This window comes from Lynx rufus, unplaced genomic scaffold, assembly GCF_022079265.1.
Source record: "Lynx rufus isolate CCGP_SWC_20201006 ecotype Redwood Valley unplaced genomic scaffold, mLynRuf1.p SCAF_24, whole genome shotgun sequence".
Classification (NCBI taxonomy): Eukaryota; Metazoa; Chordata; class Mammalia; order Carnivora; family Felidae; genus Lynx; species Lynx rufus.
The window spans coordinates 772,075-788,251 of NW_025814839.1; the positions used below are offsets into that span (position 1 = coordinate 772,075).

At 47.1% G+C, this 16,177-nt stretch overlaps 1 protein-coding gene across 2 annotated transcripts in view; it reads right to left on the reverse strand.

Moving 5' to 3' along the window:
• Nucleotides 1–16,177, reverse strand: part of ATP6V0A2 (ATPase H+ transporting V0 subunit a2) — a 42,462-nt gene that overhangs the window by 18,466 nt on the left and 7,819 nt on the right. For both annotated transcript variants that reach the window (XM_047087995.1, XM_047087996.1), the window contains exons 3-9: nt 15,106–15,203; nt 12,961–13,098; nt 12,159–12,247; nt 11,036–11,162; nt 4,291–4,373; nt 2,458–2,551; nt 1,561–1,773 (exon numbers count right to left, since the gene is read on the reverse strand). In XM_047087995.1, the coding sequence (XP_046943951.1) occupies nt 1,561–1,773; nt 2,458–2,551; nt 4,291–4,373; nt 11,036–11,162; nt 12,159–12,247; nt 12,961–13,098; nt 15,106–15,203 (842 nt within the window). The remainder of the gene's footprint in view (nt 1–1,560; nt 1,774–2,457; nt 2,552–4,290; nt 4,374–11,035; nt 11,163–12,158; nt 12,248–12,960; nt 13,099–15,105; nt 15,204–16,177) is intronic.

Below are 16,177 nucleotides of genomic sequence, written 5' to 3' on the forward strand. Positions count from 1 at the left end.
CTTCATAGAAAGAGTTTGGAAGTTTTCCTTCCATTTCTATTTTTTGGAACAGTTTCAAGAGAATAGGTGTTAACGCTTGCTTAAATGTTTGGTAGAATTCCCCTGGAAAGCCATCTGGCCCTGGACTCATTTTTTGGCAGATTTTTGATTATTGATTTGATTTCTTTACTGGTTATGGTCTGTTCAAAGTTTCTATTTCTTCCTGTTTCAGTTTTGGTAGTGTATGTTTCTAGGAATTTGTCCGTTTCTTCCAGATTACCCATTTTATTGGCATATAATTGCTCATAATATTCTTTTATTATTGTTTTTATTTCTGTTGTGTTGGTTGTGATCTCTCCTCTTTCATTCTTGATTTTATTTATTTGGATCCTTTCCTTTTTCTTTTTGATCAAACTGGCTAGTGGTCTACCAATTTTGTTAATTCTTTCAAAGAACAAGCTTCTGGTTTCATTGATCTGTTCTACTGTTTTTTTTTTTTTTTTTGGTTTCAATAGCATTAATTTCTGCTCTAATCTTTATTATTTCCTGTCTTCTGCTGGTTTGGGGTTTTATTTGCTGTTCTTCTTCCAGCTCCTTAAGGCGTAAGGTTAGGTTGTGTATCTGAGATCTTTCTTCCTTCTTTAGGAAGGCCTGGATTGCTATATACTTTCCTCTTACGACCGCCTTTGCTGCGTCCCAGAGGTTTTGGGTTGTGGCAATTTTTTTTTAATGTTCATTTGTTTTTAAGAGAGAGACAGAGCACAAGCAGAGGAGAGGCAGAGAGGGAGACACAGAATCCGAAGCAGGCTCCAGGCTCTGAGCTGTCAGCACAGAGCCCGATGCGGGGCTTGAACTCACAGACTATGAGGTCCTGACCTGAGCCGAAGTCGGACGCTTAACTGACCGAGCCACCCAGGAGCCCGATAAAAAACTTTTAACCTCATTCAAAGTAAGAGAAACGCAGTAGCTGATACCATCCATCAAAACTGACCCAGCAATTCCATATCTGGGCCTCGCCTCTGACAGATCTGTGTGTGTGAACCGCCATGGCCAAGTGGCGGTTGCCACGGTGGTACTGGTCACATCAGGCACCACACCGCCTAAATGAGTAGGCAGCCAGGTCCCCAGGCCATGGCACATCCGTAGAGCAAAGTATTAAATAGTATAAAAAGTAGGGAAGTTCTATTAAGTGAAAAGAACAGAATGACTAACCAGCAACCTTCCGTGAAAGCAAGAAGATATCCATTCGTACGTGTTTACCCTTCAGTTAAGAAACCCAAAGACCCAGCAGAAAACAGCCCTTGTCTCTGAGGTGACAGGGCAGGAGGAAGCCACTTCACTGCGTCTCTTCTGTTATATGTATGTTTTACTTCTCTAACCACACGACCAGAAGAGCCAACGAAAGCCGCGTGCGCATGCGCACGCCCTCGGATGACACGCTCTCCGGGGCATGGGTCCAGGACAGGAGTCAGCACAGCCCTCTCCCCGCTCCCAGACACTCCCACGCTCCTTGGCGTCTCCCGGGTTCTCAGGCGTCCCCAGAGCAGCCCCGGTCCCTCCGTCTGGTCCCGGCCACCTTACCGACCCCTCCTCGAGCGCCCGGCGCAGCTCGTGCAGATCAGCCTCAGGACACCAGACTTCGGCGATGAGGCACTTGTTGGTCACGTCGAAGCTGCACATGTTCAGCATGTGGTAAATGGCTTTCATCTTCTTCACCTGGATGACGTGGCTGTAGACGGATTCGGCGGCTTTACACAGCACTTGCCTTAAATAATCCTCGGTTTTGTGGAGCACCTGCGTGGGAACAAACACAGGCTTTCCCAGCTTTTGTCCCCGGCACCGGCCCCTCTTAGGCTCATTCCGTGTCTTCCCGGCCGCCAGGGACCACCAGGCGGCGGGGGGAAAGCAGCCCAGCCGATCGGATGCTCTCTCGAGAGCTGCCCCTCCAGGACACAGCCCCCAGGGCACAGGAGGTGGCTGGGTGTTACCATCTGGGTGCCAGCACGGCGGCCTGGCTGGGCCCACGGAGCTCCCATCCTTCCCATTCATTCCCAGTCTCGGCTCAGTGCCCGGTCAGCCCCGAGAGCCACCAACTCCACCGTGTCACATGCGGGGCTAAAACCCCCTTTTGCTTAGGTGGGTGGGAGCCCACTTCTTGCCGCCCAGAGCCCTCGCTGATACAAGGAGGAACGGTCACTGAAGTAGTGAAGGCAAAAAAATGACAGCCACCACTTTAAACGGGTTGCCTGTCTCCTGCGATGACCAGAGGATCTTCTCTAAAGTCCCACCATCACCACCTAGATTTCTCACAGGTGGCTAAAATAAAACTTCCACGAAGAGGAGCGAGGTGAGTCACTTTCCAATCTCCCAAGAACATCTTGATTTGTCCACAACCAAAAGTTTCCACATTGAAAAACAAGGTAAATGGACTTGTAAATGTTTTACACACCTCAGGTAAGGAGGCAACGGTTTACTCACAGTGTAGAGATCCTGAATCCGGGTATTGAGCCCCTCCTGAATCTCCTTCCGCTCCTCAGCTGTATTCGGGTAGGGGTAAACGTGGCAGTGGTAACTACAAGACAGAATGCAACAGTCTCACGCCCGTCAGGACCAGGAGAGGCGGCAGCAAACACTAGAACCGAATTCAGTGCACCACGTGGGCACATCTCCCCCCAGAAAGGAACAAAAGCAGCCTTCTGGGAGAGAAAGGTCAGACACAGGCACCTGCCCGCGCTGAGGCCTTGTACACGGAGACATTCGACAAATGTCTACGGGCTTCAACACATTTACCACGCTCTCTCTTGGTTCCGTGTTCCCTCCCTGCCCCGATCGTTCCCGGAGCTTGCTCCCCATTCCAACTTTCTGAAATCCACCCCAATCCTTGGGCTGGGAATTCATTAAACAGGTTTGAACACACAACGGTCATTACTTTTAAAAGAAAGAGAAAATAAAGGGAGGGGGAGAAAAAAACAAAACCTCCGGTGTCCTAGCAACTGCTTTGGACACGTGGTGGGTGCAGGGAGCCCCTCCCTTGCCTCCCAGGGCCCGTCTTTTGGGGGGCTGTGTGGCGCCCGAAACACACGAAGTGTGCCTCCCTACTGCACTCTCCCTTCTGCCTTGACACCTTCCTGCCACACTTAACATTGTAAGTTCTGACTATTAAAATTAAATACTCACTCTAGCCTTATCCTAAGCAACACTGTGTGTGAAATCATGGGCTTGTGTGCTGGTGACAGTTTTTCTAATGTACACTGAATAAACATCTATGAAATTAACAACAGGTTTGTCCATGTAACACTTAAAATTACTTTCCGTATCACCGGTGACAGAGTATCCGACTCGGGGAAACACTTTATAAAGGAAATACCAAGCCCCAGCCTCACCCCCACGGGAAATAAGCCATCTAAAAACAAAGGGCATTCTTTTGACTTTTTTGTTTGGCTTTTCCTATTTTTCCACTGTTGATGAGAACAAGTCACAGAGAGATTTCCGTTGTGACACTCCTTAGCGCGTGGCGGCGGCCGACGCTGCACGGGAGTGTCCTGCCTGTGTGGCCTCAGTTCCGAAGCCCAGGGAGGGAGGAAAGTGCCGCTCCCTCTTACAGGGAGGGAGCCTGGACGTGGTGACTTACCCAGCCCGCCCTGGGCGTGGGCGGTGAAGCCACTCAGTCCTCACCACTCACCGGGCCTCCTCCCCCACAGTGCAGAGAAACCTGTCAAACACCGAGCAAAAGAGGAACCGTATGCTCAGTGATGACACACGGGCCTCTGCGGAGCTCAAAGCCACAGGAAGGCACAAAATACTAAAACATGACTCCTTCTCGGATTATCCTTAAGCCCTGATTCCCAAAGAGAAAATAAAATCTAAGAATGTTATTAAACATGATCTCTACTTCTCAATTATTTTAAGCGTAACGCTGACAAGAGGTGACGAATTGAATGTTTAAAAACATGGTATCACAGGGGCACTTGGGTGGCTCCATCAGTTGAGCGTCTTGACTCCTGATTTCGGCTCAGGTCATAGATCTCACAGTTTGTGAGATCAAGCCCCACGTCGGGCTCTGTGTGGACAGCATGGAGGCTGCTTGGGATTCTCTCCTCTCTCTACCCCTCCTCCTGCTCATGAGCACGTGCTCTCTCTCTCAAAATAAACAAACAAACAAACATGGTATTACAGCAAAGATACATAACAGAACGCAACAGGCTTTGCACTCACCATATTTCCCTTCAAACACGGAGGGGTTTTTTTAAGGAAAACTAGAGACTACTGAATACAAAGAAACACATCAAATGAAATGTTTCGTGTTCTTACCAATCACATATCTTCTTAACCTTGTGGCCAATCTGCTCTCCCCAAAAGGATATTAAAAACACATACCACTTTATGACTTCTCCCTAAAAGAATAAACCGGGATCATTATTACTCCTGTGTCCAGATCTCTGAAAACCCTGGCAGCAAAAACTCTGCTATAAAGTTCATTGGTTCATTCCTGTAGCAGATGCAGCCATCCTGGCCTCTGCAGACTCCGTCACTACACTTCACCCAAACTGGCCACGCTGTATTCATGACCCTGAGAGCAGTACCGGCCGTGGCTTTGGCCATTTATAGACACCGCAGAGCAGCCCGAAGTTGGAGCCACTCAATGTGCGTACTCCAGCTGAGGTCAAACAGGGCGGCTCTCTGCCTTCTTGTTCCCTCTCATCCTGTACACAAGGGTCCTTCTCATGGTTTGGTTAGGATCATGTCTTTCAGATTTGTGCTCTTTGTTGCAGGTTTCACTATCTAAAACGGTCCTCAGGCAGAATGCTGACATGCTAGCTAGCGTTCCTGAGCCCAAGAAGGCAGTGAAGACAGAGAAATGCGTGGGTTAGATAAGGTTCCTTCAGGCATAACTCATAGTGCTGCTAGCAGAGTTCAGTGTTCAATGAATCAATAATACACACTAAATAGAAACACACATAAAACAAGGTTATTGTTGGCTGGTGGACAAAATGTGACCAGAGGCTCACAGAAACCTAAGGCTGCATTTCTGCTAGGACGGTGGTTCAGTGTCATTCATTCATGTGTTCGTGGAGACCCTACAGAGCTACCATAAATACTGAGAATTGACTATATTTACAAATATTCTAGACGTAAAACTGAATAGGTTTTTGGCCTATTTCCCAGGCACTGTTCTAGGTGCTAGGAATATAGAACTGAACAAAAGAGACAAAAATCCCTGACCTGGGAGGGCTGGGGAGCTCGTAGTCAAGTTGGCAGCGAGGGACACAAAGGAAAACACAGCATACCAAATGGCCGTAAGTGCTGTAAAGAAAACAGAGCTGGAAGAGGAGAAAGGGAGGGGAGGCTGGGGTGGTGATTTTAAATAGGGTGACCAGGGAAGGCCTCCCTGAGAAGAGCATTGGAGCTTAAAGGCGTGAAGGAAGGGAGGGAGCCGTGCGGCCACTGAGGGAAGGACCTCCCGAGGCCCAGAAGAGCTCACAGAGAAGCAGGAGCAGGGAAGGCAAGAAGGCCATACACGGAAGGGGTGTGGACAGGTCAGACACGTGACGAGGCCACAAGAGGGACACTGCAAGGCTCTGGGTGTTTTGCCAAGTGAGACAGGAAGCCACTGGAAGGTTTTAAGTAGAGGAGTGACGTGATCTTACAGGGATTGTTCTGGATGCTGGGAGGAGAGAGCACAGCAGGGCAGTGGCCGGGGCAGGAGCTCAGGACAGAGGCTCCTGCAGAATGGATGTACCTGAGGTGTGGAGCAGGGTGGAGGTGACGAGAAAGGCCAGAGTCTCTTCCTATTCAAAAGACATGGCCAATCACTCCGCTACAGGATTAATCGTGAGGTGTGAGGAAAAAGAGAAGAGTCAGAATGACCCCCAAGGCTCTGGGCCTGAGCAGTCGGAAGGACTGAGTAGCCCCCTACCGAGATGGGCATGCCTGGCAGGGCAGGTAGGAGAGGAAAGATCGGGAGGTCCAGTTTTAGGCACCCGGTGGAAATGTCTTTCAGATTTTTAAAAGAGACACAGAGTAGCCAGTTATACAGAAAAGTCTGTTTTTGAGAAGAGAGGTCCAAGTTCTAGATATACATTTGGGAGGCAGTATTTAAAGCTGTGAAATTATACAGGATCCCTAGGGGCAGAGAGAGGAGAGAAGCAGTCTAAGAATCGAGCCCTGGGCCACAGGAGGCAGGGGAACAGGTTGGGGAGCCTCAGAGAAGCCCAGGCAGGTGGGTCCCAAGGCAAGGACAAAGGGTGGCCAGGGGGTTGCAGGAGATGGTTGATGTGGTTAGGAGACCGGTTACACTGAATAAATAAGTAAACTGAGCGATTCATGAAATACGTTGAGGATAAGGGGAGCCAGATTTCTCACTTGTCAGAAAAGAGCTGGAAAAAGGTTAAGTCTAGAAAGAACTGATCAGAATTTTAAGTTATAGTTGGAACACATAGCTTTATAAAATATAAGCACAGGGAGCCACAGAGGTGGTTACAGCTGTGCATGTGGACATGTGCGGGTGTGCGTGCGTGTGCGTGTGTGCACACACACATGCTACCGCTGGAAGGGCCCAGAAACAACGACACTCCCATACGTGGTGAGCACTCGAGCACCCAGACCTTTGTAAACACCGTCCGCTAAAAGGAACCAGGGGTCCTTGGAGAAACAGCTGGGTCCAGGCCAGGCACCGAAAGCCCAAGATGAGGCTGGAATGTGTTGTGCTGCCAGAAAGTAAGGGAATGCTCAGTGAACGCTACCCACAGGCCAAACGACACAGGAACATGTGTGAAGGGACCTTCTGTAGCTGAATCAGGGACAATTTGGGCACCCAAATAAACACTGAGTGTGACAGATTACAAGTCATTAAATACAATGGGAAGCCATGAGTCCATGGATGCGAGACGGGGGAAGCGCTACCTTCCGTGGAATCGCTAATAAGTACAGAAGGAATGATGGAAATCGAGAACCCACATGGTTACCACGTGGCAACCATGATGGAGGTGGCAGATTCGAGGGCCGTCAATGGACGCTACAGGTGGTGGGCAGGCTGGTGATCGGGACACTAGCACCACTTGGAATACCTCCCGCCAAGCTACTAATCAATCACAGAAGGCAACACGATGCCATGAAAGCGGAGGAACCCGGCAGACGGCCACGTGACCAGGTCGACGTTACAGGCCCGCACCTGACGAGATGCGCTGAGATGGCCAGAGCGTCACTTCCAAGGTGTCCCTGCCAAGAACATACATATGGCCCGAGTCTGGTGGTGACGAAAACATCAAGTGGCCCAGAGGGATGGGGTCAGCCTGTTCCAGACGCGACTACAGACCCAGGGGAGGTGCTGGATCAGGAAGGAAGAAAGGCAATCTGCTGGGAGGTGGGCATGGCAAGTTCGGAGTGTTCAAAACAGCTGCACCCGTGCTCTTTCCCTCTTTCGGAGGGGCCCCCCGTGGTTGTGGAAGAGTGTCCTTGCTTGGGGGCACCCGCACTGGAGTGACCCAGGGGTGACAGAGTCTATGGCTTCCTTGTAGAAAGTGTGCAAAGAGCCTAGAGAAAACGGGAAGAGACTCACAGAGAGAGCACACGGGTGACAGAGCAAACGTGGGAACCTGTTAACGACAGGGAAATGTGGGTGAAGGGATATGACAAGTCTCTGTTCTCTTCTGGCAACTTTTCTGTAAACTGAAATTATTTCAAAATAAGTAATTGAAGAAACAAAACAAGGGGAAGAAAGAAACGGCATTTATAGTACACCTGACCTCGAAGATTCCATAACAATTTTAACAACAGTACCATGTCAACCACCTCGGGCGTAAGAAGGCACAGGGACAGTTCACAACACGAAATACAAATCATAAAACCCAGTGAAATCGCCAGAGTCCAGCATCACATCTAGAAACCAGACCGACAAGGGGAAAATGGCCAGAAATAAGCTCTGGGGTCTGTAATGACACTAAGGGATCAGAACACACAAATCCTAGAACCGGAGAAGTTGCCAAATCGAACACCCAGAACAAGCACTGAAAGAATAACAGACTGAAATGTCAGCAGTGGCTCTTTCTGAACAGGACCACAGGGGATAGATTTTCTCCTTCACGTTTTCAGTACTGCTCCCAATTCTCTACAACCAGCATGCATCTCTTTTGTAATTATGGAGAAATTGCTGTATTTTCAAGATACACATCTCTCTAATCCACTTCTCTTTCTTCACAGGTACTTAATGCCCTTTCACATAGCTGGTAAAAGCCTGCCGTAAAAGAGCTTAGAAATATATAGAAAAAAATTGTAATCTGAATGAAAGTTCTGCATGAGAATGACTGATAGGTCCTCTTAATAAAGAAAAAGCTCAATGGCGCCTGGGTGGCTCAGTCAGTTGAGCATCTGACTCTTGATTTTGGCTAAGGTCATGATCTCGCGGTTGTGGGGTCAAGCCCATCATCAGGCTCCCAGGTAAGCTGAGCACGGAGCCTGATTAAGATTCATCTGCATTCTTCCTCTCTCAATCTCTCTTTCTTCTGCCCCTCTCCCTCTCTCTCTTTAAAAAAAAATAATACAGGGGCGCCTGGGTGGCTCAGTCGGTTGCGCGTCCGACTTCAGCTCAGGTCACGATCTCGCGGTCCGTGAGTTCAAGCCCCGCGTCGGGCTCTGGGCTGATGGCTCGGAGCCTGGAGCCTGTTTCCGATTCTGTGTCTCCCTCTCTCTCTGCCCCTCCCCCGTTCATGCTCTGTCTCTCTCTGTCCCAAAAAAAAATAAATAAACGTTGAAAAAAAAAAAATAATAATAGGGGCGCCTGGGTGGCTCAGTTGGTTGCGCGTCCGACTTCAGCTCAGGTCACGATCTCACAGTCCGTGAGTTCAAGCCCCGCGTCGGGCTCTGGGCTGATGGCTCGGAGCCTGGAGCCTGCTTCCGATTCTGTGTCTCCCTCTCTCTCTGCCCCTCCCCCGTTCATGCTCTGTCTCTCTCTGTCTCAAAAATAAATAAACGTTTAAAAAAAAAAATTAAAAAAAATAAAAAAATAAAAAATAATAATTATAAAATAAAGGAAAAGAAAAAGCTCAAAAGAATAGGTAATGCCACTGCAGAATGGTTTCTATCTTCCATTTTACATACAGAGGTCATAAAGGTCACAGTTGAAGGACAAAGAAACAGATTGCTAGTGGCAGTTACAGGAGCCACAAAAGAGTAGAAAAGAGCACAGGTGGACAGTTAATCAACAACTTGACTGATTAGATTTTCACACATTAGGTTAAACATGCGTGGTTTTTTCAGGCTAAAGTTTATGAAAATCCATTTCACAGCCAAATTCCTCTTTATGTGTCACAACTACTGTGGGACATACAGTAATCTTACAGCCAAAATTCCTGAGGCAAATTTAGAAAAAAAAAACAAAAAACAAAAAACAACCCACAAACCCTTTCCTCAAAATTAAGAAGCTAAAGTTCCTCTTCTACCTTTAATAGATCAGTTCATCCTCATTTAGAGCAATATAGTTATTTTTATTGTAAAATCTAAAAAAAAAAATCATAGAGATTTTAAAAAGTGTTGATGGCTCTTTGTCTCTCCTGCCCCTCTACTTCCCTTCCTGAATAATTCAGTCCTAAAGCCTTAAGTGCATGTGCAGGGATGGACCCAGAAGGAGGGGAAGACCAAAAATGGCCTGGGCAAAGCCAGAGCTGAAGCAAGGTGGGCAGAGCATCTACGTAGGGGAGCGGCCCAGGCAGGGTGAGGAGGGCACCCACACCAGGGGCCCACCTGGCATGGGGAACTCAGGGCTCCGCACAGGGGGATGTGGGGGTGGCAAAAATGAGACACTGACGGGAAGGTCGGTTACAGGCGAGAGGACTGAAAATAAGTAAAAATACTACAACAACAGGAGCCGAGTTTCTCACCATCAAAGGAAAACGTTACAAAAACAGAAATGGAGGAACTGAGACTGAATTCTGTGGTGTTGGATTGGAATTGGATGTGAACTCACAGTTTTCAGTATGTACGCACAGGCCCAGAAATAAAGTTGTGTGTGTGTGTGTGTGTGTGTGTGTGTGTGTGTGTGTGTCCTAGAGCTGTCCAGTGACAGACTGGGGAACACAACTCCTCAATTAACAACGGGCATATCCAGAGACTACACCTTGGCTTCTAAATACCATTCTCCACTAAAGAGTACCAGGCTCGTAGAGAAATGGCTGATTCCACGGCTGGGTGAGGGGATCACAAAATGAATCTGGACAGCTTGTTGTGCTCAAAAGCACAAGTGCTCCAAAAATGATGGCAGCACAGAAAAAAGGACATAACAGCCAGCCTGAATGGGCCCCGAGTGGCCAAATCTAGAGAATTTTAATATCAAAATAAATAATTACAGTAAGAGTATAATTCATTGAATCAAATGGGAAACAAAGAACTGAAAATCTGGTAAGGAATGGGATAGGTACAGAGTTTCAAAGCACTTCCCCTAAAACACTTATTAATTATAAGGAAAAGGAGTGACTTCACAGTGAAGTCGAGGAGTCACCACCTCGGCCAAGTGATCAAAGCGACGTTACCAGCAATGGGACAAACTAAATCGTGCGCCCACGAGGATGCAGGGAGGAGAACATAGCATCACTCCTGCAAAAGACGCACGACCTGAATCTAATCCTGGGAAAAGAGCAGACAAACCCAAATGCAGAGACATTCTACAAAACAACAACAACTGATCTATAATCATTTTCAAATGTCAAGGTCGTGAAAGTCAAGAAAAGACTGAGAACTTGTCCCAGAATGAAGGAGACCAAAGAGACGTGACAATTAGATCCAAACTGTGATTCAAAACTAGACTGTCTGCTATAAAAGGGACTGTGGTACGATGGGGGAAACCTCAATGGGGTCTGAGGCTCGGACAGTAGCAACGTGTCTACGGCAATTTCCCGGCTGCCATCGAGGAGAAAGTCCTAGACTTTAGAGCTACACCTGAAGGTACTCGAGGATGATAAGCCATCAGGTGAACACCCCACTCTCAAGCGGCTCCCTGTGCACTGCACCCCCAACTCTGCTGCCAGCCTGTCATGGTTAAAAGGTGATCGGGACATCGACTCACGGTTTCAGGGTCCTCGAGGGGCTCATCCAGTTCTGCATAGGTCACGATGGTATACCCTTTGCAGACCCTCCACAGCATTTTCTCAAATGCTTCAACTTTCCCTTGGTTAATTAGGCCAGATACAAACCTATGAGACAATAAAAGCAACCTGTAGTCAACTGAAAAGCAATTGAATCCTCAAATTGCATTAAAAGGAGAAATGAAGACTTTCATTTCTGGAAAAATGGTGAAAAGGGTATCTGGAAAGCCCTCCAAATGCAAAATATCGAAAATGCTGGGTCAAAAATTTTTGAAACATCCTTTAAAATGTATAGCTGGGGGGGCGCCTGGGTGGCGCAGTCGGTTGAGCGTCCGACTTCAGTCAGGTCATGATCTTGCGCGGTCCGTGAGTTCGAGCCCTGCGTCGGGCTCTGGGCTGATGGCTCAGAGCCTAGAGCCTGTTTCCGATTCTGTGTCTCCCTCTCTCTCTGCCCCTCCCCCGTTCATGCTCTGTCTCTCTCTGTCCCAAAAAATAAATAAACGTTAAAATGTATAGCTGAGGCGCCTGGGTGGCTCAGTTGGTTAAGTGTCCAACTCTTGATTTTGGCTCGGGTCATATCTCACGGTTCTTGAGTTCAAGCCTCTCGCTGGACTCTGTGCTGACAGCTCAGACCCTGGAGCCTGCTTCGGATTCTGTGTTCCATCTCTCTCTGCCCTCCCCCCTCCCACTCACGCTCTGTGTGTGTGTGTCTCTCTCTCTCTTTCTCTCAAAAATAAATAAACGTTTTTAAAAAATTAAAAAATCAATTAATTAACGAACTCAGTTTAGCCCCTATGTTTCCACCAAACAAAATAGGACTTGATGAGTCACTGACCTATTATTGTAGGCTTATTGATATAACACTGAATGGCATAAATGTTCCTTCTTTCCAGCTCATTATACTGAAAGAAGAAATCCCCATGGTATTTAGCTAAAAAGTCAATACGGCTGAATAATCCAACTCAGCAAATACAGGAGTACAGTGTTTTCTTAAACAGACATGCACTTTCTTTCACTCCATCACAGGCCTTCAAATGGTAGCTCTCATCCCTCCACTGACGACAAGGACAGCGATGCTCGGCCCCCCCGGTGGTTGTCACCTACCCCAGTTTTGCTCCCAGCCTCTGCATACAGCTGTAGTCCAACAAGGAATCATTTTCTAAGGGAGGGAATTCTTCATAAGTAGGTTCAAACTACAAAGAAATATGAAACCAAGTGTGTCTTATTAAAAGTGACACTTTATTTCCCAAGTCATGTTTCCAAACAAGTTTATAGGGCATCCTAACTGGGTGTCAGATCTGGACGCCAACACCCCAAGACAACTTAGACGTGGAACACAGCTCTGGTAAATAAAAACGATCATTGCCCCGTCCCTTTTTTTATAAGCTACTTGAAGTCATTCACTAGAGATATAGTTACAATTTATGTCGCCGCCTCGCTTGGAGACAGAGTGCTCAGTCAGATGTCACCACGCCAAACGAAACGGCCCTGACAGAACAGACTCCCCTCCCTACTCAGCTGAGGACAGACTATTATGTAGACTGTTTCTACTCTTACAAAGACTTTTTTGTTAATTCTTTTACTCTTAGTAATTTGGTGAAGAAAAAGAAAAAAAATACCTAAATTTTAGAGCTCAAACTCTACTTTCCCATTTTATCCCTCATGAACATAAAAAGATTTTTTTCAACTGAAAACTAAAGATTTTACAAATAGGAAGTATCGTTATCGCTAAATCAACCAACACGGGGAAAAGCTTAACACTTTTTTTTTCATGTTGTATAATCCGACTGAAAAATAAAGCTAAGATCAAAATGAACCTGTTTAATAACGAACAGCCGAAAGAGAAACCTTACGGGAACGAGAGTTTTACAAAAGAAATGCACTTCCTCACGCGTGTGGTCAGTACCTCCACATTTCGTTTAACGAAGGTTTTTGTCACTCTGAGCATGTGAGTGTACTCAATCAGTTCAAGCAGGTTCTTCCTCAGTTTCTCCTTGTTCTTGGTGACTTCTCTCAGCTCAACCTCGAGCTTCTGCAGCTGCTCCTAAAACAAAAGAGCAGTTACTTAAGAGGACAGGTCCGTTCCAAGTGTAGTTTCGTCATTTTTTCACACACTTACTAGAGCCAGGACAGGGCTTAACAAGCCAGAATCCAATAGTCGGACAGGGATACGGAAGCATGCGGAGATTTTAAAGGTCCATTGTTTATGGTTTCGTACTGATTCAGGGAACTCCTAAGAAGCTGACACCACGCACGATGGAGGTGTCGCAGGTGATGACTCACGGTACCCTGGGCTGGCCTGGCCTGATCTCAGCCCCCACCACTTGTGTGGATTTTCCTTCATCTGCTTACCCACTGTCACACATCAAACGGTCTCCTTCTTTCAAGTCTACATTTCCGTTTATTTGCAACACAGAAAAAAACTGAGGTCACCTTTTCGGAGCATAAATATTCCCAGCCTCTAGTTACGAGGCTGCATGTATAGGGGCGCCTGGGTGGCTGAGTCGGTTAAGCATCCGACTTCGGCTCGGGTCATGATCTTGCAGTTCATGAGTTCGAGCCCCGTGTCGGGCTCTGTGCTGACAGCTCAGAGCCTGGAGCCTGCTTCAGATTCTGTGTCTCCCTCTCTCTCTGCCCCTCCCCCGCTCATACTCTCCTCTCTTTCTCTCAAAAATAAACAGTAAAAAAAAAAAAAAAAAAAAAAAATTAAAAGTTAAAAAAAAAAAGAGTCTACATGTATAAGTTGCACTTATACGATTAATTGGGCTGAAGGATGCCCTGAGATCGAATCTTCTTTCATAATCAATTACACCGCAGGCATCTTTAACAATACTTAAGTATTCGAACAACAGAGGCAGAGATCTGTAGAACGAATCCCTGACTCACTGAAAACTTGTATGCAAACAAATCCCTTGACATACTACCTCCATTACTTGTGCTCTGCCTTTTACGAAAACTATAAAAACTCAGTAATCACCGAAATTGTCATTATATCACAAACAACCCATCAAACAGGCCAAACCAGATGACCGCTTTCAACTCATCTGATTGTACAATTCTCTCTCAAGTCCACTCATATAACAAATGTTAAATGACTTCCTCCCAGATAAACAGAGCGGCCAGCCATGGAATGGTCCTGGCTACACAATACTGATTGTTTCAGAAGAGCTCTAAGGGGCTCTAGTCTAGTTCCCAGTGCGATGAACTATCAGATGATCGACACAAACCTCGGGGGATAAGCCACAGGGGCGCTGACTAACAAGACAAGCCAGGGTTCTTGGGGGGAACGCTGTATCCCTGAGACACTGAACTCAGGGACAAGGAATTGTTTGCTGCTGACCTGGAATAACCTATCACCTTCATACTAGCTTCTGAGCATCAGAGGGGAGGTCCGTGAGTCTGGCAGAAGGCAAAGGGTCCAGGACTGAAGATTCCCTTACTCACGCCAGGAGAGGCATGCTAAAGCCGGGATAAGCCCGGAACGTACTTTCAGAAACATTACCTGACTAAGCACCCCATTTCACAACCCAATTTTCATTAGCTTCAGCTCAACACCAGCTGGAAAGGGAGCACGCATCTTACATTTTACAAGAAAACTAAATTACATTTAAAATTTGGAGGGCTGGGCACTTGGGTGGCTCAGTTGCTAAGCATCTAACTTCGGTTCAGGTCATGATCTCATAGCTCGTGAATTCGAGTCCTACATCAGGTGAGCTCGAATCCCGCTTCAGTTGAGTTCAAGTCCCACTTCTCTCTCTCTCTCTCTCTCTCTCTCTCTCTCTCTCTCTGTCTCTCTCTGTCTCTCTCTGTCTCTCTCTCCTTCTAACCCTCCTGGATTCTTTCTCTGCCCCTCGCTCACTTGTGCCCCTCCTCTCTCTCAAAACAAAAAACAAAAAAAACAAAACTTGGAGGGCTAACCATAGCATTGTTCTTTAGTTTTCATTCCATGGTTTTGAGAAGAAAACCCGACAAGCCCTGGATGATATAAACTCAGTAGACGAGCAGTGTCTGCGATCAGCGACCTAAAACAGCTTCTTCAGAAACACATTACCTGCATTTCTAGGACTTGTTTCAGAGGGGGTGCAGGAGGACTGGTCTCTCCCTCAGGCAGGGGAATATCAGCTCTATTAATTTCCTGTACCAAATATGCTGTGGGAATAAAAGGTAAACAAATTAGACTCAAAAACCCACTCTAAGACATTTCAGTCAGAACATTTTCCATCCCAACCATTCCTGGGTCGCCTCAAAATTAATGTCTGAATGCACAGAAGTCTTGCTTACTCCAACTGACTTATAGAAAGCCTTTTACAACCTCACTTCCAAAGATCTACAAAATAATACCACCTACAGAGGTGAGCACGCAGTGACAAGATCGACAACATTACCTGACAAACATTCCCTGAAATCCCCCAAGTCTCCTTTGTGTCTGAGACTCTAGTTAAAGAACTCTGGAGTCGCAGCTGTTTCTGTACCTGCAGATGAGACACACTCGGAAGTGCAGGATAAGCCAAGGATAGACCTAGAGTCGTCCCCACCGGAGACAGCAGCGGGACTCCCTGGCAGGTGCCGTTAGGAGGAAGTAAGTATCCCCCAGGAGAAGCACAGCCTCCAGCAGCGCACGGAGCCCTGAGGGGCACAGGGAGCCCTGAGGGCACAGGGCAGAGAGCCAGGCTCTCCGGAGAGCTCCGCGCTGGCCAGGCTGTTCGGACTCACAACAATCCGCGCTGCTTCCCTACTTATGTCAACAGCCAGATTCATAAAACTCGCAGTGAACCAGGCAAAATTAACTGAATTTCTTCAGTTTACGTTTTCAATGCCATGAAGCATCCTTGTCCTTAGGATGCAAGTCACAACGCCTGGTGAACTCATAACCGGACAGAATATCTTGGAGAAGCGTTACTAGTTATTTTGTTGAGAAAGAAACAGAAAGGTGAGGATGTCTCCCTAACAGGATAGCAAAGGAAGCACGGGGCTTAAGAGGTTTCCGGAAATGGGATACAAATCGTTTCACCAATTAAACCTAATTTACTTGGGAAATCTGTTTTCCTTTTTGAAGTCTATATGTTTTTTGAAACAGTTCAAGCTACAGGAAGTCCTATACGTGCCTGATGTGCTGTCACTGC